Source organism: Desmodus rotundus, chromosome 12 (genome assembly GCF_022682495.2).
Source record: "Desmodus rotundus isolate HL8 chromosome 12, HLdesRot8A.1, whole genome shotgun sequence".
In the NCBI taxonomy this organism is placed as follows: Eukaryota; Metazoa; Chordata; class Mammalia; order Chiroptera; family Phyllostomidae; genus Desmodus; species Desmodus rotundus.
Window position 1 is genome coordinate 46,583,667 of NC_071398.1, and position 23,363 is coordinate 46,607,029.

Sequence of the window (23,363 nt, forward strand, 5' to 3'; positions counted from 1 at the left end):
CTACCCCGCTGGGCCTGACTGTTTCTTTTAAAGTTAAGCATAGAGCTACTCAGCGACCCAGCCTTTACACGTTTGAGATTTGTCCCCAGAGAAATGGGAGGAGAGGCCCATCCAACTGCTTGGGGTAGGGGCTCACAGCCTCTGTGTTTGTTGCAGCCTAAACCGGAGGACGCCCAAATGTCCCTGAGCGGTGAAGGACAGGCTCTCTGTGTCCCTACAGTGGGACACTGCGGTTCAGCGCGGGAAAAAAAAACCAGACTGTCTACAGGCCCGATACCGCGGACGAATGTCACGGGCATCGCGTTGAGGGCGAGAAGGCAGACGCACAGGCGCGCCCGCGCGGTGGGGTCCCATTCATTCCGCTCTGGAGGTGCTAAGCGGTGTCTCTGAGCGTGTGTGGGGGCGACAGGCTGGGAAAGGGCACGAGGGAGCTTCCCGGGGTAATAGAATTGTTCCAAATTGGGGCGGTGCCTCTATGCGCGAATGCAACTGCCCAAACCCCCCAAGCTGTACACATAAAACAGGGGCATTTTATATGTACATTACACCTCAATAAAAAGATTAATCAGCAGCTAGCATGCACGGCTAGCAGTACCAGACCCTGTGCTAAAGGCTGTACCGGCAACACCCGATTTGATCGGCCAAACAGCCCTGTGGGATCAGCATGCCTATCCAACACCTGCAGCTCGAATGCGTGAGCTCAGAAAACCAGAAGATGTTTCATAATAACTTTGGCACCACAACCCGTGTGGGGGCAAAACCTGACCAGAACTCATGTAGGCTCTTTAAACCTTTCATCGATCCCACTCATGTGACTGTTCAAACCTCCCTCTCTAGAAATGTCCCCACGTTTGCTAGGGGCTATAAGAAGATCCACTGGGGTGCTGTAAAAACACATCTGGTCCCGAGGGTTTCACACGAGCAGTTATGAGTTATCCCCATTTAAGTGGGAGGACACAGAGGCACAGCGAAGGGCAGTGACTTGCCCGATGTCACACAGGAGGGGGCAGCTGACCTGGGATTGGACCGAGGCTGTCGGGCTCCAGAGTCCTGGCTCTTAACCCCTGAATGTGGCCTCTACCTCTCAGGGTTGAGGCTGGGATAGGCCCAAGAGGTAGAATCTCACCAGATTTTCTTCACTGATCACCGTGCTGGGTATGCGGAGGCGCAGAAGTCCAGGTAGCTCAGTTGGTTAGAGCGTTGTCCTGATACACCAAGGTTGTGGGTTTCATCCCCAGTTAGGGTACAAGCCTGGGCTGTGGGCCAAGTCCCCAGTAGGGGGCGCATCAGAGGCGAACACACTGATGTTTCTCTCCCTCTCTCCCTCTCTAAAATCAATAAAATGAAAAATAAGGCCAGAGAAAATACTATAATTTTTTAAAAAGGTGGAAATGAAGAGTGGCCCAGAGCATGCTGTGTGGTGGTGACTTTGTAAAACTTAAAAACGAGGTTATTTGCGCATGTGCACCAGGAAGCCTGAGAGGAAGTGGTGTGCGCTCTGCTCAGAGTGAACTCCAGCTGTTGGGGATTAAGGGTCATTTTTATTCTTAAATTTATTTTTAGAGAGAGGGGAAGGGAGGGAGAAAGAGAGGGAGAGAAACGTCAATGTGTGGTTGTCTCTCATGCGCCCCCTACTGGGGACCGGGGAATCGAACCAGAGACCCTTTGGTTCACAGGCCAGTGTTCAAATTCACTGAGCCACACCAGCCAGATCACTTTTATTCTTTATTTTCTTCTTCAATGGACAAAAAGTACTTTTATAATAAGTAGCAAAACACTTTTAAAAAAGTTTTAAAGAACAAGACCGTACCAGAGAGGCACCCAGCATTGAGGGACGACAGTGTTCCTGGGACAGTCACATACACAAAACAGTAAGAGGCACTATTTAGGCCAGGGCGACCCAATGGAAATGTAATGTGAATTAGTCAATGAATTTTTAAAAAATTTACTTAATTAAAAAAATTGTATGGTATTACAGTTGTTCCTGCTCTTTCTTCTTCCCGCCTCCATTGAGCCCCACTCTCCCTCCCTCAGCCAATCCCTCCTTCCTTGTCCATGACCTTGGGTCACGCATCATGTTCTTTGGTCAGTCCCTTCCTCATCTTTCATCCGGTCTCCCCTTCCTCCTCTGGCAGCTGCCAGTCTGCTCCACGTGTCCATGCTTCTGTTTCTGTTTTGTTCTTCAGTTTATTGTGTTCAGTAGATTCCATGGATAAGTGAGTTCATGTGGTATTTGTCTTTCACCAACTGGCTTATTTCACTGAGCATAATTCTCTCCAGGTCCAACCATGCTGTTCGAAAAGGTAGGATCTCCTTCTTTTTTACTGCTGTGTAGTATTCCATTGTGCAAATGTACCACAGCTTTTTTATCCACTCATCTACCCCTGATGGGCTGTTGGGTTGCTTCCAAATCTTGGCTATTGTGAATAACGCTGCAATGAACACAGGGGTGCGTATATTCTTTCTGACTGGTGTTTCGGGATTCTTAGGATATATTCCCAGAAGTAGGATTGCTGGGTCAAATGGCAGTTCCATTTTAACTTTTTAAAAAGATTTTATTTACTTATTTTTAGAGAGAGGGGAAGGAAGAAAGAGAGAGAGGGAGAGAAACATTGACCTGTATGAGAAGCATCCATCAGTTGCTTCTTGTACACCCCCAGCCAGGGACCTGGCCCAAAACCTGGGCACGTGCCCTGACCAGAAATTGAACCGGTGACCTTTTGGTTTTGAGGAAACTCCATACTGTTTTCCACAGTGGCTGCACCAGTCTGCATTCCCACCAACAGTGCACTAGGGTTCCCTTTTCTCCACAACCTCACCAGCACTTGTTGTTTGTTGATTTATTGATGGTGACTGTTCTGACAGGTGTGAGGTGGTACCTCATTGTGGTTTTCATTTGCATCTCTCTGGGCTAGTGATGCTGAGCATCTTTTCCCATGTCTATAGGCCATCCGTATGTCCTCTTTGGAGAAGTGTCTATTCAGGTCCTTCGCCCATTTTTTACTTACATTGTTTGCCTCCGTGGAGTTGAGTTGTGTTAGTTCTTTGTATATTTTGGAGATTAAACCTTTATCAGATGTATCGTTGGCAAACACGTTCTGCCATACAGTGGGTTTCCTTTTCATCTTGCCGATGGGTCCCTTAGCCGTGAACGACTCACTTAATTTTAAACTTTCTGAAAGCCCATTAAAAGAAAACCCAAAACAGGTGAAATCAATTCTAATCATCTATTTAATTTTTTAAAGAGTTTATTTATTTATTTTTAGAGAGAGGGTGACAGAGAGGGAGAGAAACATCGATGTGTGGTTGCCTCTCATGTAGCCCCCACTGGGTACCTGGCCCACAGCCCAGGCATGTGCCCTGACTGGGAATTGAACTGGTGACCCTTTGGTTTGCAGGCTGGCGCTCAATCCAGTGAGCTACACCAACCAGGCCCAATCATCTATTTCTTTAGCTCGCTAGATCCCAAATATTGTGACTGCAAACATGTCATCAAGACGGAAACTGACGAAGTTGTTTGACATACTTTTTCACAGGCAGCCTTCCAAACCCCGCATGTGTTTCCGGCCCGTGTGCTCAGCGTGTGAGGTTACCAGGTGTTTCCTCAGCTCCGTGATGCTTTAGGGGCGCCATCTTGTCCCCCAGCAGCCTGGGAAGTGGGTGGTGAGGGGCCTGTTTGGGGAAGGAGGGGATGGCGGCTCTCGGAGGAGGTGACTGGAACCGTTTGGCAGAGGCAGCATCTGAGGCCGGGCCGCTGACGTGCCTGTGAAGTCCGAGCTCTGATCTCATCCCATCGACCCCCATCCCGGCTGGAGGGCCTGTCCTGGAGTGACCAGGGCCTCTGGTCCACAGCCGGCTCTGAAGGGAGAAGGATGGCCACCCCTTCGGGGGTGGCTGGGGAGGCGGAGGTCGCCGGGGTGCGCTATTATTGTCCACGTGTGGAGGATGGCTCCCAGGGCAGTCAGTCTGACCCTGGCTGTCCCCGAGCCAGCCCTCTGTCCCCTGACTCCCTATTCTGTCCCTTCCTCTCCTGTCCACGGCCCCAGCTTCCTCTTCCCCCACCCAGACACCACCAGGCTCTGGGAGGTCTCTTCCCACCCACAGCTCCTGGTCCCTCCCAGAGTCCCCATCATTCCCAGAGCCGATTCTTCTACTCCACACCCTGCCGCAGACCAAGATGACCGACTGCAAAGGTCCATCCCATAATAAGACAGTCCCTGCCCTCCTCATCAGCCTGGTAAGACCTCACCGCTCCTCTTCCCTCATTCTTCCCCATCTCCCTCCTGTTCTAGCAGTTCCCTAAACACAGCAAACTCACCCCTGCCTCTTGGCCTCTGTACTTGCTGTTCCCTCTGCCAGGAACACCGTTCCTACTTTCTTTTCTGGCTACTTCCCATCTGCCTTCAATACCCAGCTCAGGGATCGCCTGCTTCAGAGGATGTCCTGGCCCTGTCCCCCCTTCCTGGGTCCTGTCTCATGCTCAGCTGCTCCCGGCTGCCTGTCTGCCTCTGCCTCTGCCTCTTCCCACAGAGACAGGCCCCCCGCAGGAAGCTGGGAGACTGGGTCTCAGCTCCAGGCCTGCAGCCCAGAAATGCACGCTCAGGCTTTGGGTTTTATAACCAGGTGAATTTGAAAGTGGCCCCTCTCAGAATCTCTTATTTTGGGGAGTCCTTTTGATCATTCCCTGTGTGGAAACCAGATTCCTGGGAATTCAGAAAGCAACCTGGCACCTTGCCTGAGGGAAGGTCCTTGGGGCCTCAGGGTGCAAGAGACTGATGAAGAGATACATTTAGGCTCTGCAAAGTTTGGGGTCCGCCCTGGCCAAGTAGCTCGCTCAGTTGGTTAGAGCACCATCCCGATACGCCGAGATGGCAGGTTCAGTGCAGGTCAGGGCACACACAAGAAGCAACCAATGAATGCATCAATAAATGGAACAACAAATCGATGTCCCCCCCTCAAATCAATAAACAGAAAAAATTTTAAACTTTCATTAAAAAAAAAACAACGTTGGAATCTTCAGCTCGCTTAGAAGGGCTTACAGGGACAATGAGGTGGAACTGGAATAACAGCACAGAGTAGAGGTCCCGGAAGGGACTGTCCCCTTTTGTCCCTGTCCTTCCTCCTCCCCTAATTAACACCACCTAGTGTCTCCTGGGGCCCGACCTGTGCTGGGTACTGGGTTAGAATAACAAAGCAACTCTCCATATATTTGGTTTTTTCCTGCTGATAAAAGTAATACATACTCAGTCGCTGGTTCGATTCCCAATCAGGGCACATGTCTGAGTTGCAGGCCAGGTCCCCAGTTGGGAGTGTGAGGGAGGCAACCAGTCAATGTATCTCTTGCACACTGATGTTTCTCTCGCTCTCTTTCTACCTCCCTTCCCCTCTCTAAAAATAAATAAATAAAATCTTAAAAAAAAAAAAAACCTTGAAGAAAAAGTAACACACACTTAGGAAAAAGCATAAAAAGAAAAGGAAAATCAGCCAAAGGGCCTCTGCCCAGAATTCACTTCCGTTAACAAGTTGTTGGCCCACTTCCTTCCAGTCTTTTTCTCTATGTGTATAATGCAGGGCTATGCTTTTGCAGCATCCTTTTATGTTTTACAACATTTTGGTGACATGATGTCCTGTCCAGGGCCCTGCATTTCCCTGGAATAGCGTCACACTGTGCTCCTTTCCCCATGTCACGAAATCCGCCTCCAACACGATGGCCTGCTCTCCTGCCGTCTTTCCCAGCCCACAGCTGCTTTTGGACGTTGAGATGGAACAGCGGACTTCAGTTGTTTATTTCCCTCAATATGCTCCCGCTTTCTCTCACTTCCTCCAGTGAACCCGGCTGACTTGTGGAGCTGGCTGAATCCTCAGTTGGTGCCGTTTCACGCAAAGGAGGGAGTGAGTTGCTTCCGAAGTGGGTGGTGGGTGGTTGGCCTGAGGAAGCTCCTGCCAGCCGGGAAGGGGCCCCCACAAGACTTGGCTTCCTGGGACAGATGGGCAGCGACCATGGCAGGATGGCCTCAGAGTTGGGGGGGTTGGGGAGGCCCCAGCCGGTCACGTGGCTGTGCCTGTGCAGGAGGCTGGGGGTCTCAGAGCCGGTCTGCACTTGAGCCCTGGATCCCGGCCCTGTCACGTGGGCCACAGGCGCCTTGGTTTCCTCCTCATCCCATGAGGTTCTCAACAGCAGCACAACAAAACCTTTCCTGCCCTGGTCGGGTAGCTCAGTTGGTTAGAGCATCGTCCCAACACACCAAGGTTGTGGGTTTCATCCCTGGTCAGGGCACATGCAAGAATCAACCAATGAATGTATCGGTAAGTGGAACAACAAATTGATGTTTCTCTCTGTCTGTCTGTCTGTCTCTCTATGTGTATATATACATACAGATTTCCCTCCTGCCCCCTCTCTAAAGGAAGAAAAAAAGTTATAAAAAAGAAAAAGCAATGCTGTCCTGGTCAAACATGCCTGGAGCCTGCGTGTCCTGCCCCAGGAGGTGTGGGACACAGTGTCAGTGGCACGGCCCGAAGTTCCGGGAAGCCCTTGGGGAGAGGACAGTTTCCCTTCGCCCCGCTGTGTTTCCCAAACATCTGGACCACAGCGCCCTGCTCTCGGCTGCCTTTCTCCTCGACCTGCATACGCTGGCAGAGCAGAGAGCAGGCCCTCACGCCTTTCTATCAACAACAACAACAGCAACAACGGGGTGGGGGGGGGAGGTTCCCACGTCACTGGTCAGCGGGGAGAGAACGAGGGGAGAGAACCAATGGGCTCCGAAATGTCAGGCTTGAGTTTGGACTGGGAAGCTGAGAAGGATGGACTGCTGGCCCAGGTGCCGGGACAAAGTCTGGGGAAATCGCCTCCTCATTCTGTCTTAGTGACACTTGGTTGGGGGGGGGTGGCCCCCAGTTCCCAGCGAGCCCATCTGCAAGCCCAGCAGGACTGGGCTGCCTGCCCCATCTGCTCCTCCTTCCTTCCGGGCCCTTGTCCTCAGCGTGGCCCCTCCGGTACCACCTCCCCAGCCTTGAACCCTGCACCACCCAGGGCCTTGCCTGTCAAGTCAGCTGACAAACCTGCGGGTTCTGTCCTTTTTCAATGTCTCACAGCCACACAGCCCGGCTCCGCCCAGCAGCCCGGCTCAGGCTTCAGCCTGCCCGGCCCCCAGCCTCTCCCCCTTGGCCTTTCTCTCCTCCTCCTGAGTGCTCTAGGCCTCTCCAGGCCCCTCAGGAAACAGTCCTGTCTGGGAGGCCCTGCTAGGCCTGGCATCTGCCTGCCTCTCCCTTCCCCTCCTGACGACCCTCCCCCGGCAGCCTCACTCCAGCTGCCTTCTGGCCAATCTCAACTCCTGCACCCTCTCACCAGGCCCTCCGACTTTGCTGATGCTGTTCCCTCTGCTCAGGATGCCTTTCCCCCATTTGTCCCCCTGGACCACCCCTCCTCCTGAGCCCTGCCAAAATGCCTCTTCTTCCTCCATTGCGTATTTACTTATGGATAACGCCGTTCGGAGGGAGCAAAGGTAGGGGGCTGGTCTGGGGAAGGGTGCCACAGGGACACGGGGGTAAATTCAGCGTCCTTGAGTCTCACGGCTCCGAAGCAGCCGAACCAGGGCCCGAAGGCTGCCTCTTCTGAACCCGAGCGCCAGGTCGCCAGCCCGCCAGCCCCGAACCCAGAGGACTGGCCTCTCGGTAGGTTTCAGTGTGTTTTCGAGTGGTGCGGCCTGTTCCCTATACCGACGTTGCCGTGTGTTGCTCTGCTCATTTGACAGAGAGTCTCTGGGCGCCTGCTTTGTGTCAGCGTCACACTGTGCTCCTTTCCCCATGTCACGGGCTCTGGGGGTCCCGCCGTGGGTGAGACAGCCACAGCCCTCTTCCCAGGGCCCAACCTCGAGTGGGGAAGAGAGACGCTACCCATAATCATCACACACACGGTCACTGAAGTGGCAGCGGTGTGACCGGCCTGCCCAAGTCCCCAGGTCCCCTCACTCTTTCCCCTATGTTTGTAGAGCCACCCCCACCCGTGCCTGGCTCTGTGCCAAGTGTCAAGGAGACAGACATCAGCCGGGGAAGGGACAGTGGTCCCATCAAGGGACTGCCTCCCAACCCCTCATAGGGACTTCTGCCCCTCTTTCATCCCGCAGCTTCGGTGTGGTAAGTAAATGTTACTAACACCGAAAAAACCCCACTGTGTTCTGTTGGGGTTTTTAAGAAAATGAGCTGTCAAGAAATCCTTCATTAAAAATTTAACTGTGGTAGGAAACGATCAAGTGAATTGTTTATCTTAACACTGTTAAGATAAATTTTTTTTTAAATTTAATTTTATTTATTTTTAGACAGAGGGGAAGGGAGGGAGAAAGAAAGGGAGAGAAACATCAATGTGAGGTTGACTCTCACGCGCCCACTGCCAGGGGGACCTGGCCCACAACCCAGGCATACGCCCAGACCGGGAATCAAACTGGCAACCCTTTGATTCCCAGGCCAGCACTCAACCAACCACTAAGCCACACCAGTCAGGGCCTCTTGTACGTTTTGAATGCAATGAACTGATAGCAACAACTTAGCAAGCTTACTTTTCTTTTGCATTAACTTCTTTACATTCACAATTTCACAAAACATTGTTATTTTTCAACCACTTTTATGATGACTTCTCATAATTCCTCCTTCCCTGAGGCAAGAGACGTGTGCTCTTTTGTCAGCGGGGACGTCCCTGACTGCCAGGACATCACCGGAGCCGGGCACACACCTCACTCCCTGAGCCACTCGGGCCTTGAATGGGCCTCCCAGGGCCTCGGCCTCCTCTGCAGCATGGGGACAGGGCCCCGAGGACTGATGAGAAACACAGGCTGAGGCAAGGTGGCCACCTAGGATGCAGTGTCTCCTCCCTTAGTCAAGTCCATTATCACCATCAGGGGCAATGCCACCTCACCCCACCTCCCCACCCAACAGGAAGTCCTAAACTTTTCCCTGCTAGGAGCCTCCACGCCCTGCCAGCACCAACCACTGGCTAAGGCAGCCCCCCAACATTGCCTAAGGCAGTGGGGTGGGCTGGTGGGAAGGTGGGGTTAAGCTGGGCCTCAGGGGTCAACCACCTTCCTCCCAGGAAGGCAACCCTGTCCCCAGCCCTTCTACCGCCCGTTTGGCTTACTCTCTGCTCTCGCTTCTAGCTAGCGCGACCGGCAGTCTACGGATGGCCTTCCAACAACACGGGTTTGAGCTCCGTGGGCTCACTTATAACATGCGGGATTTTTTTTCAGCTAATATCTTTATGTTTTGTAAAAACATATTATACTTATTTATTTTTAGAGAGAGGGGAAAGGAGGGAGAAAGAGATGAAGAGAAACAATCAAGTGTGGTTGCCTCTCGGAGGCCCCCTGCTGGGCACCTGGCCTGCAACCCAGGCACGCACCTGACTGGAAATTGAACCGGCAACCTTTCAGTTCTCAGGACGGTACTCAATCCACTGAGCCACACCAGCCAGGGCAATACCTGTACTGTTTTTGATCTGTGGTAGGGAGTCCGGCGGATGCAGAGGGCCGACTCTAAGCCCTCATTGTTCTACACCCTTTTATACTTGAGCGTCCACGGACTTGGGTATCTGAGAGGCGTCCTGGAATCAACCCCCACACCGACATGAGGGACAACTAAGTTTTGGGAGAGTCAAAAGTTACATGTGCATTTGTGCTTGGCGGGGTTGGCCCTCTTAACCCACGCGTTGTGCAAGGGCCGGCTGTGCTGCGCGCCTCTGCCTGTCTCTCCACCCAGCTTCTCGGGGCGGGGTGGTGGTGGGGCGGGGGGTTCCCTGTCCCGCTCACCGCGCTTCTCGCAAGGCCTGGCACACAGTCGGCGCTCAATAAACCAATCAGGGGCGGGAAATAGGTGCTGCGGGGGCACTAGCGGGGCCTGTCAGACACAGGGAGACAGGGACTCATGGTCTCAGCAGGGTTCCCTGCTCAGAGCTTGTTTCCGGGCGGAGATGGGACCCACTTGACCACGGCAGGGTAGCTGTAACCCACAAGACTGGGTGGGGAGCGAGGGCTGGGGCTGCATCTGCGTCTGGACCCAGCAGAGGGCGCCCTTGAGTGCAGCGTGACTGGGCAGGGTCTTCATTGCAAGGGGGAGGGGGACTGTTTTAAATCCCAGGGAGGATGTGGCTGGGGTGGGAGACAGACGGAGGCCAGGAGGTCCCACGAGCACACGGATGGGCAAAGACGAGGCCAGAGCCCGGGTGGGCTGGGCGGAGGGCCGCGGTCAGGAGTGAGTTACTGTTCTGTCATCACGTCACCAGGGCGCGGAGACAAGAGAGCTACGAACTGGGAAACCTCAGAAGCCTCAGAAGCGCGTTAAGAAATGGAGTTCTGCCCTGGCTGGGCGGCTCCGTTGGCTGGAGCGTTGTCTAGATAAGCTAAGGTTGCGGTTTGATCCCAGTTGACACACACGTGGGAATCCACCAATGAATGCATGGATGGGCGGGGCAACCATTCGAAGTTTTTCTTCCTCCCCCCTTGCCTCTCTCTCTCTAAAATCAACACATTTAAAAAAAATAAAAAATATTTTATTTATTTTATTTTTAGAGAGAGGGAAAGGGAGGGAGAAAGAGAGGGAGAGAAACATCAATGTGCGGTTGCCTCTCGGACGCCCCCTGCTGGGCACCTGGCCCGAAACCCGGCATGTGCCATGACTGGGAACCAAACAGGCGGCCCTTTGGTTCTCAGGCTGGCACTCAATCCACTGAGCCACACCAGCCAGGGGAAAACAATTTTTTTTTTTAAAGAAAGAAATCATGTTCTACGGCGGGCCTGCTGGGCTCAGTTCCAATCCCACTCACAGAGGATAGCTCTCTGGGCCTCGGTGTCCTCGTCTGATAAGAATAGGGCCCCTCACCGGGTGGCAGGAGGCTGAAGTTCGCCCACGGTGGAACTAGGACTCGGAGCCATGTGGGGGACGGGGGGAGCAGGGGAGGTGCTCAGAGACGGGACTTAATTAACGGAGGGGGGACATGGGTCTCCTGCCACTCAGGGCTCAATCTGCTGAAGCGAAAAGCAGGGGCGACACTCCCACGGTCCCTGCCCGGGGCTGTCAGGAGTTTCAGAAACCACACAGGCGCTTCTCGGTTTCGGTGATTTAAGGCTTCGGCAGGCTCTGTGCTGATGTCCCTAAAGTCGGGGGGCCGTGGGAGCCAGTGGGGCTTGACTGGACGGGGGGCTCAGAGACGGCGCCTCTGAGGTTGACGTTTTGCTGAGTCAAGAAAGACAGTGGACGACGGTGGAACTCATCTCCCTGAGGACACTCCAGCATTCTCAGAAGCGGAGCATCCGCCAGGCTGCCTCGTGCCTCAGGTGACCTGCTGACGACCGCAAGTCCCCAGAGAGCCTGGCACACGGCACGTGGGGTGCTCAGGACACGCTTGTCCAAGGACGGAGGCACCGAGCTTCTCAGAAGCTCAGTGGCGGAGGGAGACTGTCGTCATCATCCCCATCAGCGCGGAGATCGAGTCGCAGACGAGCCTGGTGACACGCCCGAGGGAAGGTGGAGCCAAACCTCAGCGACCGCCCCCCCCCCCCACGACTGTAGGTGCCGCTGACGCTCTGGATGGTCCCTGCTGTTGTCTTTAAAGTTAAGTTTCAGAAACAAATTGGACACCCTGCTCGCGTCCTTTGGAAACTCAATCATGCATTCTAAGCACTTTCCTGGGTCATTCGATATTCTTCGAAACTCCATTCTTAAGTGGCTGCGCGTGTAACCTTCTGTTGTGAAAATGCACCGTGACCCACTTCTGGGTCTTCAGGCACGCCGGCTGACTCTACAGCCCCGCGGCTGTGGGACCGCGGCCTTCAACCCTACTCCGCTGCACTCCTGGGAGTCTCCTTGGAATGCGTCGGTTGCTTTCTCTGGACTGAAGCGCAATCCTCACCAAGAGCCACGCACTGTGCACATGACCTCACTGGGACCCCGAGGGACCGCGGGCAGCCCACTACAAGCCTCCGTGGATCGGTACTTCGTTAGGTTAAGTGCATGTCCTCCGAGCCTCTGATGCCCCTGCTGCACATTCCAAGACGTTATCACATAAGCCCCAAAGGGGTCCCGAGGGAGGGGATCTGCTGTGGGGGCAGCCCGAAGTCTCCCAGTGGTGTCTGCCGTAACTGAGGTTGGGGGTGAGGGGTGGAGAGGGCATGAAGGGCGCCCATCCAAGGGAATTCTGCAGCAAAGCAAGAGTAGACACGTCCTCGCGCATGCGCGCGCGCACAGCCTCAGCCATGTGGCGGCCCCTTAACCCAGGCGTAGTGAAAACAGGGAGACAAGCAAGCCATCTATAACACAGTTTCATTTACATACATTAAAAATGCACGTACACAAAGCAACAATAAGCATTTTCCAGAACACACACAAGCAGAAAGATCCACAGTAAACACAGGAGGGTGGCTGGCTGTGGGGAGGAGGGGACCACAGCCGGCACGCAGACAGTGGAGGGGGAAGGAGCGAGGAGCGAGGGGCAAGGGGCCTCACGGAGGCTCAGAAGCAGAGCCCAGAGGCTGGTGAGCTTTCTCCTGGCCCCACCAGCACCGAGGGGCAGCGGTGGCACCAGGTATGCCCCGGCCACGGGTGCTTCCCCAGCCCACGCCCGGACCCACCCGCACTTCTCCAGGGCGCTTTGAGCAAGGTGGCCCGTGTCTCTGAGGCAGCGGGAAGGTGCCTCCCCAGGCCTCAGCCTTAGAAGGCTTGTCTGGCCCCGGGCTCAGAGTCGTCTCCCTGATGACACGCTGGCATTCTCAGAAGCTGAGCATTGGCCAGGCTATGAAGACGCCCCTTAGAAGGAGTCTTCCTAGGCCCTGGGCTTGCACGCGTTGTCTAATCTCAAACAGAATTAAGGGCCCCACTGAAGCCTGCCAATTTTTTTCAAAAAATCATTCTGCCCGTTACGGCCTTCAAACCCCCACCTCCACACCTGTAATCCCTGTCACGTCACAGAAGGGCGTTTTAACTCTCCCCAAAAGTGGCCACCGTTGTCCCAGAGAGAGGCCAGTGTGACCACTCGGGGCACGTTGGAGTCTCCCACACTCCCCGTGCGGCCCTCGGTCCTCACTGCTTCACAGGACAGGGGACTGGGAACAGGTGAAGGGGAACCCGGGCACCCCCATTCTCACGGCAGCGCAGGGACTGGCCGCCTGCTGGCCGACAGATGGTTCCCGTCTCTCCCAACCCCTTGGGGCAGGAGTTCAGGAGCGGGCCTGCAGTTCGCGCACAAACGTCTGCTGGGCGCACCTACGGGGCACCAGGCTCTGCTGTAGGTGCTGACACAGCAGGGAGCGGGTACAGTCCCTGTTGTCGTGGAGGTGACCACGAAGCCAGATGACAAGCAAGTGACCATGGACCAGGGAGGCTCTGGAATCTCCAGACCGTCTCCACTGAACTTCGGGGCCAGGCGTCGGGTGCGCGAGCGCGCGCATGCGCGTGGTGTGTGCGTGTTTGGGGAGGTCACGGCCACCGCGACAGGGAGGACAGCGCTCGAGTGAGGACACAGCGCTGACAGGACAGTGCCTCTGACCTCCCCTCTGACCCCACACTGCCACCAAAACTGACATTGTAGACACTTAGTGTGGGGTTGAAAGATGTTCATCGTTAAGCTCCTAGGTTTATTGATTTTTAAAGATTTTATTTATTTTTAGAGAGAGGGGAAGGGAGGGAGAAAGAGAAGGAGAGAAACATCAGTGTGTGGTTGCCTCTCACTCGCCCCCTACTGGGGACCTGGCCTGCAACCCAAGCATGTGCCCTGACTGGGAATCCAACCCGCGACCCTTTGGTTTCCAGCTTGCTGCTCACTCAGAGCAGTGGGCTACACCAGTCAGGCCTAGCTCCTAGGTTTAAAAACCAGTGGCAAAGCAGCATGAAACAGTGTGATTTCATTTTTTCTTGGAGGAAAAAGAAAAGCAACCTGAGCCTGCTGCGCACACGCCACAGATGTGCGGGGACAGCGTCACCTGCGGCTGCGGGTGGCACTTGGCCTTCGCCCCCGTGTTTTCGCTTTAGGTATATTTTCTCGTGTTTCTGAAATAATTTGTCTTCATTCTGTAATCGATAATTTAAAAACACATTTACGGAAGCACAGAAAAGAGCCAGGAAGGCTGGAAAACAAAATGTAAGCAGCAGTTACTTATATCTAGATGGTGGGACTAGGGGTGATTTTACATTTTTTTATTTGGATAATGAAAAGGCCATTATTTTTTAAAGTGCTTCTAATGGCTCCAGAGATGGTCCCACTCCCGTCACCTGCAAGGTGCCCACTGAAGAGGCCAACTCCACTGCTTGTGGACAAGCCACTCCTGTCCTTGGGGAACGTGCAGTGGGTGGGGGGAGCCGGTGGCCTCCAGAGTTGGGGGTGCAGGAGCCCCAGAATGAGAAACGAAAGTGTTGGGGTTTTGACCCTTTAACAGAGTCCATTTCACCTTGGCTGGTGTGGCTCAGTGGATTGAGCACCAGCACCAAAGGGTTGCTGGTTTGATTCCCAGTCAGCGCACATGCCTGGGTTGCAGGCTAGATCCCCAGGAGGGGGCGCACAAGAGGCAACCACGCATTGACGTTTCTCTCCCTCTCTTTCTCCCTCCCTTCCCCTCTCTAATAAAATCTTAAAAAACAAAACCAAAGACATTTCTGCTTGTTCATGTCCACGGAGCATGGCTGCAGGAGACGGAGCATGACTAAACATAAATGCAGGTTTGTCCGAGGGGCCACCTGTGTGTTCTGACGGGGATGTGGCTCCAAAGGCTTGCAGGCCAGTGGCCTGCAGATGGGGTGCCAGACACATGAGCAAACAGGTCCAAGCAGAGTGACCAGCTCAGACCCAGGACCTCAGAGTCACCCTGTCTGTCTTCCTGTGCCCCACACTCCCTCTGAAGGAAAACCCTGTCACCTCCACCTGCAAAAGAGACCCAGAGTCTGTCCACTTGTCACCACCTGACCCCCACCGGCCTGTTGGAGCCACTACAGCTGTCCTGAACTTTGCACCAGCCTGCCAGCTGTTTCTCTGATCCCTGCAGGTGGCGCTCAGCACCTCGGACACACCCGAGTCAGAGCGAGCGCGCCTGTCACCTGGCCGGAGCCACCCCTGGCTACCGGCTCGTTCAGAGAAGAGCCCACATCCTCACCCCTCACCGTGAGCACAAGGACCAGCAGGATCTGCCCCCGTTGTCCCCTCTCCGCCACCTGGCTGCCCTCTGCCTGCAATGCCCTTCCCTAGATGTCTGTTTGCAGGCTCCCTGCTGACCTTCTTCACCTGTGTGCTCAAATGTCACCTTCTCCAAGAGGCCACCCTGACCTCCCTGTCTTCGAAGCTGTGCCTACCACCTCTCCCCCCATTTCCTTTCCCCACGCCCTTTATCGCACACACCACTGACTCCGCCTGTGTCTCCAACCCGGGCTCAGCGAGGGCAGGGCTGGCTGTCAGTTTTGGTCACCAAAGTGTCCTGAGGGCCTGGGACACTGCCTCCCACACACAGGGCAACCAGGAGACATTTAACAGATGCATTTAGGGCAAGAGCAGGGGTGTCTGGGGTGGCCGGTGAGGGGGGCTCGCCTGGGGAACCTGGGACCAAAGACAGGCACATTCAGGCAACTTACTTCCCCACACGGGGAGAGTGGCCGGTATCAGCTGGGGAGGCTGGCAGCCAGGCCCAGCTATGGGGACTCGGTGATGGCAGAAAGGAGCCTGGACTTCGTTCCTCAGAGGGTTTTTGGCAGGGAGCAGCAGGAGGCTTGTGTTTTGGAGTGCCACTCCATGGCCACTGGGAGGATGGGCCAGGCAATGAAAGGGTTAGGAGCTTGGGGGGCTCTGGGGAGCTACGTGGTCGCTATTAGCTACTGGTGTCCTCTGTGGGTCTGTGGGCAGCGCTGAGAGTGGGCCGGCACCGGGCGCTCTGACTGACATGTTCATCGAGGAGCCCCCCTTCTCCCCAAAGACAAAAGGGGCCGCCGCGCTGGCCTTGGAGCTGCCGCGGATGCAGAGGCTGCTCACAGCCGCAGCCTGAGGCTCTCACGCCAGGCGGGCTTCCGCTTCCATTTCTCTAGTGCGATGTCCCCACCTGAACTCCACCCAGTTTGTGCATTTATTGCTTCTCCCCTCCTGGAATGGAAGCCCGTCAGGGGCAGGGAAGGGCTGTGAGGATCTCGGCCATCCCCCAAACAGGTGGCATCTGCTGACCTCATGTACATAGATGGAGGATGGACGGATGGAGGACGGGGGGGGGGTGGGGTTCAGGAGACAATGAAGTGCAGAGTGTTGCCCCTTAAGGGAGCCATGGTTGGGTCAGCTGGGACTGCAGCTGGAGGGACTGGGGTGGACTCAGAGGCACCCTGTTGGACGAGGTGACGGGTGGGGTGGCTTGGAGCCAGAGGACACAGGCAGCCCTGCAGGAGCAGGGACAGGCGATGTGACCAGGGCCTGCTGTTCCTGGACCACGACGCTGGCTTCACTGGTCCTGGCCCCACAGCCACTCAGGAAGGGACAACTTTCTTGCCCTTGGCCGCCCCTTGGCACTGCCCCCCTCGACAGCTCTGGTCCCAGGCTCTCCAGGACAGGCAGATGGCAGCCACAGAGCCCTCCCCTTCTGGAGGGACAGGCCAGGAAGTGTGGTGGAGGAGGTAATGTCAGCTCTGGGGGCCTGGGGCATCTGTCCCAGAGCCCTCTTCTTCCTGGCTCTACAGGCTGGGGCCGGAGGGGACTCACGGAGACAGGGGACTGACCGACGCCTTTGAAACAGTGGGACCTCAACCATGGGTGAGTCACTGCAATATCTGGCAATATTTGGAGACGTTTTGGGAACTGGGGGCGGGGGTGACAGGCCCCTAGTACGGAGGGATTGCTCAACACCCTGCGGTGCATTGGACATTCCCCTGCCCCCTCCCTGCTGAGGACGGGCCCCAAACACCAGCCCAGCAGAGGAGAGAACAGGCTTGGAACAGGCACAGCTCGGCCCCACAGCCTCAGCCAGGGCCCATCTGAGTCACCCTCATAACTGATCAGGTAGCAGCTGCCCTGGGGCTCAGAGTCTCCAATTCACGATTCACACCTCACACCAGCTCCCAGAAGGAAGCGGGGCTGTGAGCCCTGTACAGGCAGCAGAGGGGGGCTCACCAGGTACCAGGGTGACTCTAAACCCTTGACAAGTACAAAGCCCATCACCAACCCCTCGGGCAGGGGCTCTTATCCCCTTTCTCAGATGAAAACATAGAGACGCAGACGCAGCAGGTGGGACGCACAGCACAGAGACCCCGTGGAAGGGAGGCTCTCAGCTCGACCTGTGACCCCAGGGCCAGGCCAGGTCGGTTGGGCATTTATTTGCCTGTCCCGCTGTGGGAGGCGGGCAGGTGGTTCTGCCCTGGGCCCTGACACGGTGGCACGGAGACAGGGAGCCTTGTGCCTGAGAAAACCCAGACAGCCTCGCTCAACTTAACAGGACACAGACAGCATCTCAGAAGTGCCCAGGGGTGGATGCGAAGGCCAGGTGGGGTAGCTCAGAAGGTCCTCGCCCACTCAGGGAGGAGGGACCAGTCACCACCCGCGCCCACCCTGCCGCCGGCCGCCCGGGGCGCTCACCTGGATGCCGTTCTCCTGCAGGTTCAGGTACCGCGTGTTGACAGGGATGCTGGCCGGGACCTCGGCCAGCTCCCTCCGCGTGCAGATCACCCGGCTGGCCTGGTTGCTGCAGGAGCAGGCTGCGGGGCAGGAGGTGGCCGGCGGGGAGCCCCCTCCGGCAGCCAGGGTCAAGGCCACGCCGCCCCCGCCGGCCCCCAGGGGTGGGGAGAAGAGCCAGAGGAAGAGCAGGGCCCCATGGGGCCAGGACATCCTACTGGGCGGCAGTGGGGGGCACGGGGAGCCGCGGGCGCACGCCATCCTCAATGTTCATGCTCCGCGTGGGCGCCGGGGGGCTGTCAGGGAGAGAGAAGGAGAGGCTCGGTGAGGGACAGGGGAACCTGCCTGGCCCATCTGCTCCCCAACCTCCAGCTCTTGGCCCCTGTGGCCACTGCCATCACCTTCCTCTCCCCCTCTCATCTCATCCTCTCCCCGATGGGAAGACTTTATGCCCATTTCACAGAGCTGAAAACTGAGGCTGGCCCAGAGGACGTGCTTGCTCAGTCACATGACCCGTCAGAGGTGAAGTCAGCCAGATTCAACACTTAGTTCTTCGCATGATTTCAAAAAGGTGGGTAAGTAGGTAGAGATGAAGGCAGAGACAGATGAGACAAAGGTGACAGAGGAAGGGTCTAGCTCCCAGCACAGCACCCTCCCCAACCCCCAGGTCACCCACATGAGCCTCTGGGAGCCGACTCCACACTCCTGTCCTGTCCCCTCCCCTTGCTTCTCCCTCCTGGAGCGTTTGCAGGGAGGCTGAGCTCCCCAGCGCCTGCCCGCACACCCTCTGTCACACTTGCCCAGCCACACGCTGGCCCTGGTCCCCTCAGCCAGTCCAGGCCCTGGGGGCCTCACGGCAGGTGCAGGGATTGGAGTTAGACACACAGGGGAACCTGAACGGTGCCAGCCGGGCAACTGTGGAGGTGAGGGGTGTGGCCAGTGAGGCTGGGAGGCAGTGGGGGGGGGGGGCAGGAGGACGCTGGAGGTGGTGCTGGGGGACGAGGGGGCCCAGGCTGCCCTGGAGTGGCAGGGTCTCCAGGCCAAGAGCGGGGCAACTGAAAGCCCGGAGCTGGGGGCCAGGGACCCTGTGCCTGAGCTCTGGGAGCGGGGAGGGCAGTGTGGGGTCAGGTTTTCCCACCCCCATTCCCACAGGAGGACAAGCTAATAGTAACAATAACCACTACTGTTACAAGCTAATAGTAACAACAAGCTATAAGCTAATAGTAACGATAAAGAAGACTGCTCGGGACTTCTTCCTTCGGAGCAATCCTTTTCTACGCACACACGCAGTCTCACCGAAGCCCCGTGCCAACCGTAGGAGGAAGCAGTTAGGGGCCCAGCTCACAGATGAGGACACTGAGGCCCCAGGACAGAACACAGCTGTCCCAGGGCATGGGGCCCTGCAACGGGTGGAGACGACAGGGCCCAGGGCCACCCTTGGGCTTCCGGGCCCTATGCACTCGGTGCCCAGGACACACAGGGGCACCCACACCAGCGAGCCCTGCTCCGCCACGCCGAGCTGAGACCCGAAGTCCCCAGGAGCGGTCCGCACACTCAGGCCACCAGCCCTGACAGGGGCACACCCTCGCACGGGGACTCAGACCCGCGGACACAGGCCCCGTGCACATGCGCGACCGCACGCGTTCACTCTCTCCTTCTGCAGTTTCCCAGATCATCTCAACTCAGATTAAAAGGTGTGTGTCTGAATGCGTGTGTGCGAGCGAGCGGTAGACGGAGGCAGACAGACAGAGGGACAGAGAGAAAGGAGAGAGGACAGAGAGGCAGAGGGAGACAGACAGAGGGACAGGCAGACAGAGGGATGGAGAGAGGGGTGTTAATTCTGTCTGTACCCCGAACTCATTTTTCTGCCCCGAGGGCTGGGGGCCAGGAGTGCTTCTATCCGAGGAGAGGGCGGTGGGGTCTTCCCTTCCCCAGTGTGAGAGGAGGCTAAGGCTCCGTCCTTGTCCTGCGCCCACGGCTTCGCTCCCACCTCCTAAGACTGGGAAGGACCCAGCCCACACCCTCTAAGCCAAGGCACTGGTGCAGCCTAATGGGGCCAGAATTTGAGGCTCAGGGAGCCGCGGGCCAGGACGCCCCTGGGACGGTGGGAGCCCGCTGCGCCCCAGGTCCCGGCTGGCCGCTGTATCTCTACATCCTCATCCGTCCCCATTTCTCCTGCTGCCAGCCCACGTCCCCCCCATCACCGCTTCTGCAGCGGCTGGGCCTCCCCCCTTCCCTCTGCACCCTCGCCTTCTCCGTCCTTGTCCCCTCCCACAGAGGGGGGACTCACCCTGGTGGCTCGGCTTCCGCTGGGCCTCTCCCTGCACCCCAGGCCCCCCCTCCCACATGCCTCCAGCCACCGCTGCCGACAGGCTCTGCCTCCCCAGCTCTCTGGGTTCCGTCGAGGTCGTGCGGGGGGGGGGGGGGGGCGCAGGGGCTTCTTGGGTCTCCCCGCGCCCCCCCCTGTCTCCTGTCACCCTTCCCACCCCCGGGGGGCGGCTGTCGTAGGCCACTGCAGCAGTCTCCTCCTCCCCTCCCTACTCGCCTCCTCTGGTCCCTGCCCCTTCCCCCACCTCTACCTCCACTCTCCCCCCACCGACAGCCTCTCTCCTCTCCACCCGCTGCAGATCCCCGGCCCCTTCTCTCTCTCAGCCCCTCTGCCTCTGGTCCCGTCCCCTCCTCAGGCTTCAAGCCCTGTCAGACTGTCCCCTCACTGCCAGGCCTCCCCTGGGACCACCGGGCCCCCTCTCTCCTTCTCCTCCATCTCCTCCTCACTCTCGCTCGATCCCCATCACCCTCCTGTCTTCCGGAAGCCTGTCTCAGTCAGATTCTCCGTCCGTCTGTCCGTCCGTCTTGGTCTCTCTCGGCCAGGCTCTGTCTCTCTCTCTCTCTCTCTTTCTCCGCGATTACAATTTCTAGTCACACGGCAGTGCAGAGCCAAGCTGTGCCTCCGCTCCCTCCCTCTCACCCCTCCCTCCGTCTTTTTCTCCTTCTGAACGGGGAGGGCACCTCTCCTCCCTCCTCCTCGGCCCCCCTTCCCGGTGCCCAGAGGCCTCCCCCTCCCCCGCTAATCAAAGGCTCTGTTATCTAATTAACCCATTGGTTCTGGGCAGCAGGGAAGGTCGGGGAAGGAGGGGGGAGGGGGAGGACGCTGCTGGCTGGGCTGCCCTGGGAGGGGCCTGGGCCCTGCCAAGCCTGGCCTGGTGGCACAGGCAGCCTCGTGGGCTGCAGAACCAGGCTGACCGCCCCTCCCACTGCTGGGCCACAGCCACCCCTTCTGCCCCTACCCGCCAGCGCCAGGGCAGACAACCTAGCCCAGGCTCCTCTGCAGGCACCTCCTCCAGGACCCCAGGGGCCCCTAGAGCACCCCCCCAGCACACTGCGGGGCCATGCACTCCACCCCCAGCCCTGCTATACCAGCACACTGGGACACACATCCCACTCCGCCAGTCCTTCAACTAGCTGACCGTTCATGCCCGAAGAAACCCACCCCCATTCGCGCTCTCCCCCCCACACCTCAGCCATGCCCTGGAGGCCACCTCCTGGTACATTTCTGCAAAATGGGCAGTGAGGCTGCATTTGCTCATTTGACTCATCCGTCCGTCTGTCCAATCTTATATGCACACACTGGTGTAGGTACTGACAAATGCTACCTCCACACTCGGAGCCCAGGACAGCCACGGGCCACAAAAGACAAGGAGCAAGAGGCGAGACCGCCGCTCAGCGCCAGGGCCGGGTTGGAGCGCTTGCTGTGTGGCCTCTGGCCAGGGCCTTGTGTGTCTGGGCTGCAGAGAACCGCTATGAACCAGGGCAATGGTAGTGTCTGTCTCACCAGGCGTTGAGGGGCCGACTGGCTAAGTGTTCAGTAAGTAGCTCTCCCTTCACGAGACACGCGGACCCCCCCTTGCCCTGGCCTGCCACCATCTCCCGCAGTGATCGGCGAGCCTCCTCTGATCTGAGGAGTGGTGTCGCTCACTCTCGGGCGGTGGTATTGAAGGGGCAGCTCTCTGCAGGGCATGGCATTCAGTGGGGTGCACCTGCAGTTTGGGATCTAGGGCGCACTAGCCGAGACCAAGCAAGCCAGGTGGCGCCATGGTCTGGGCTGGAGGCAGCTGTGTCTGTGGCCTATGGATGTGCTGCCTCTGCCAGGCAGGCCTCCTGGCAGGGGAAAGGACCTCTGACTCGGGGCACAGCTGAGGCATGAGCCCCAGGTGGGCAGCTGTTGGTGTGTGTGCTGCCTGGGTGTGCAGAGCGGGGGACTTGGGGGAGGGTGCCCCCCCCCCAGCCTCGGTGTGACTCCATGAGATCCTGTCAGACCCTGCCCTCCAATCGGCAGCCTCTCCTGCTGTGACCAACTGTCTCTCTAGGTGTCAGGGGCAGAGGCCCTCTCCCCAGGCCAGGCTGCTGCTCTAACTCCGCTGCCGCCCCTCCCCGGTTCCAGGACAGGCTGCCCACACATCTGGCCACCTCAGGGCCTTTGCACTTGCCCTTCCCTCTGCCTGGGCCCCTCAGTCTCAGTGTCCCTGTCTTCTCTCCGCCGTGATGTCACCTTCTCAGTGGGGCCATCGTGACCACCTCTCATACACAGTCCCCCCTTCACTCCCCCTTCCCCAGCCTCTTCTGGAGCCTTATCTGCTTTGCTTTTCTGTATAATGTTTTTTCACCATCGACCTCTCGTGAGCCCGTACCCTGGAGCGGGAGCTCCCCAAGGACGGGGGCTGCGTCTGTTTTGTGAGGCCCCAGTGCCTACGGCACATGGTGGGTGCTCAGGAATTGTCAGGAATGAACAGATAAGGGGTTGTTGCTGTCAGTCTGTATTTCCCCCGTTACACCACATGCCTCACATGGTCACACCGAGCGGGGGGGGGGACGCCCACCCCCACGTCCCCCGTTTTGCACACCCAGGCAGCACACACGCCAGCAGCTGCCCACCTGGGGCTCACACCTCAGCTGTGCCCCGAGTCAGAGGTCCTTTCCCCTGCCAGGAGGCCTGCCTGGCAGAGGCAGCACATCCATAGGCCACAGACACAGCTGCCTCCAGCCCAGACCATGGCGCCACCTGGCTTGCTTGGTCTCGGCTAGTGCGCCCTAGATCCCAAACTGCAGGTGCACCCCACTGAATGCCATGCCCTGCAATGAGCTGCCTCTTGGATACCACCCCCCCGGGTGAGCTACACCCCTCCTCTTCTGAGTGTGTTCCCAGAGCCAGGCACCCCGTGCACCCCTGACTTGTACAACACCTTGAGTAACACCACTGCCAATCACGAAACATCTGCCGCACCCCTGGCACCAACCAGGCCCCGTTCTGTGGTTCCCCCACCTGCCCATTTCCCAGATTGGGAAGTTGAGGCACGGAGGCGAGGCCAACACAGCTAGGAATGGTCCCTCCTGGTCAGCCTCGCCAGAGGGGCCCCAGAGATCCCTACGCTTAATGACAGTCCCACTGAGGTCCCCTGTGGGGCACGTAGAACAAGAGCCGTCCCCCAGAAAGCCCCTGCCTTCACCTCCACTGCAGAGGCTGTGACAACCTCGTCCCTGCCCCACACCCTGATGGGGAGGCTCTGTGACCTGCCTTCTGTGACCCTTCCACTGGCCACAGCCCCCTAGTAGTTAGACAGGAAGCAGTTACTGAACACTTGCCACGTGCCCAGGGCCGTGTTAAATACAACCCGAGCCTCAGGCCGCTGGCTTCTCTCCGTGTCCCAGGGACAAGGGGACTGTTCTTGTGTCCATTTTACAGACGGAGAGGCAGATCCAG

General features: G+C 57.4%; 1 protein-coding gene across 2 annotated transcripts in view; it reads right to left on the minus strand.

Annotated features, from left to right (window-relative positions):
- The window catches only part of LRRC4B (leucine rich repeat containing 4B), a 36,699-nt gene that overhangs the window by 2,841 nt on the left and 10,495 nt on the right, over positions 1 to 23,363 (minus strand). The window contains exons 1-2 of one of the 2 annotated variants that reach the window (XM_053914928.2): positions 19,896 to 19,976; positions 17,570 to 17,901 (exon numbers count right to left, since the gene is read on the minus strand). In XM_053914928.2, coding sequence (XP_053770903.1) covers positions 17,570 to 17,866 — 297 coding nt within the window. In that variant the 5' untranslated portion in view covers positions 17,867 to 17,901; positions 19,896 to 19,976. Of the gene's footprint in view, positions 1 to 17,569; positions 17,902 to 19,895; positions 19,977 to 23,363 lie in introns of those variants that run through there. The other variant, XM_053914929.1, reaches the window with a different exon arrangement.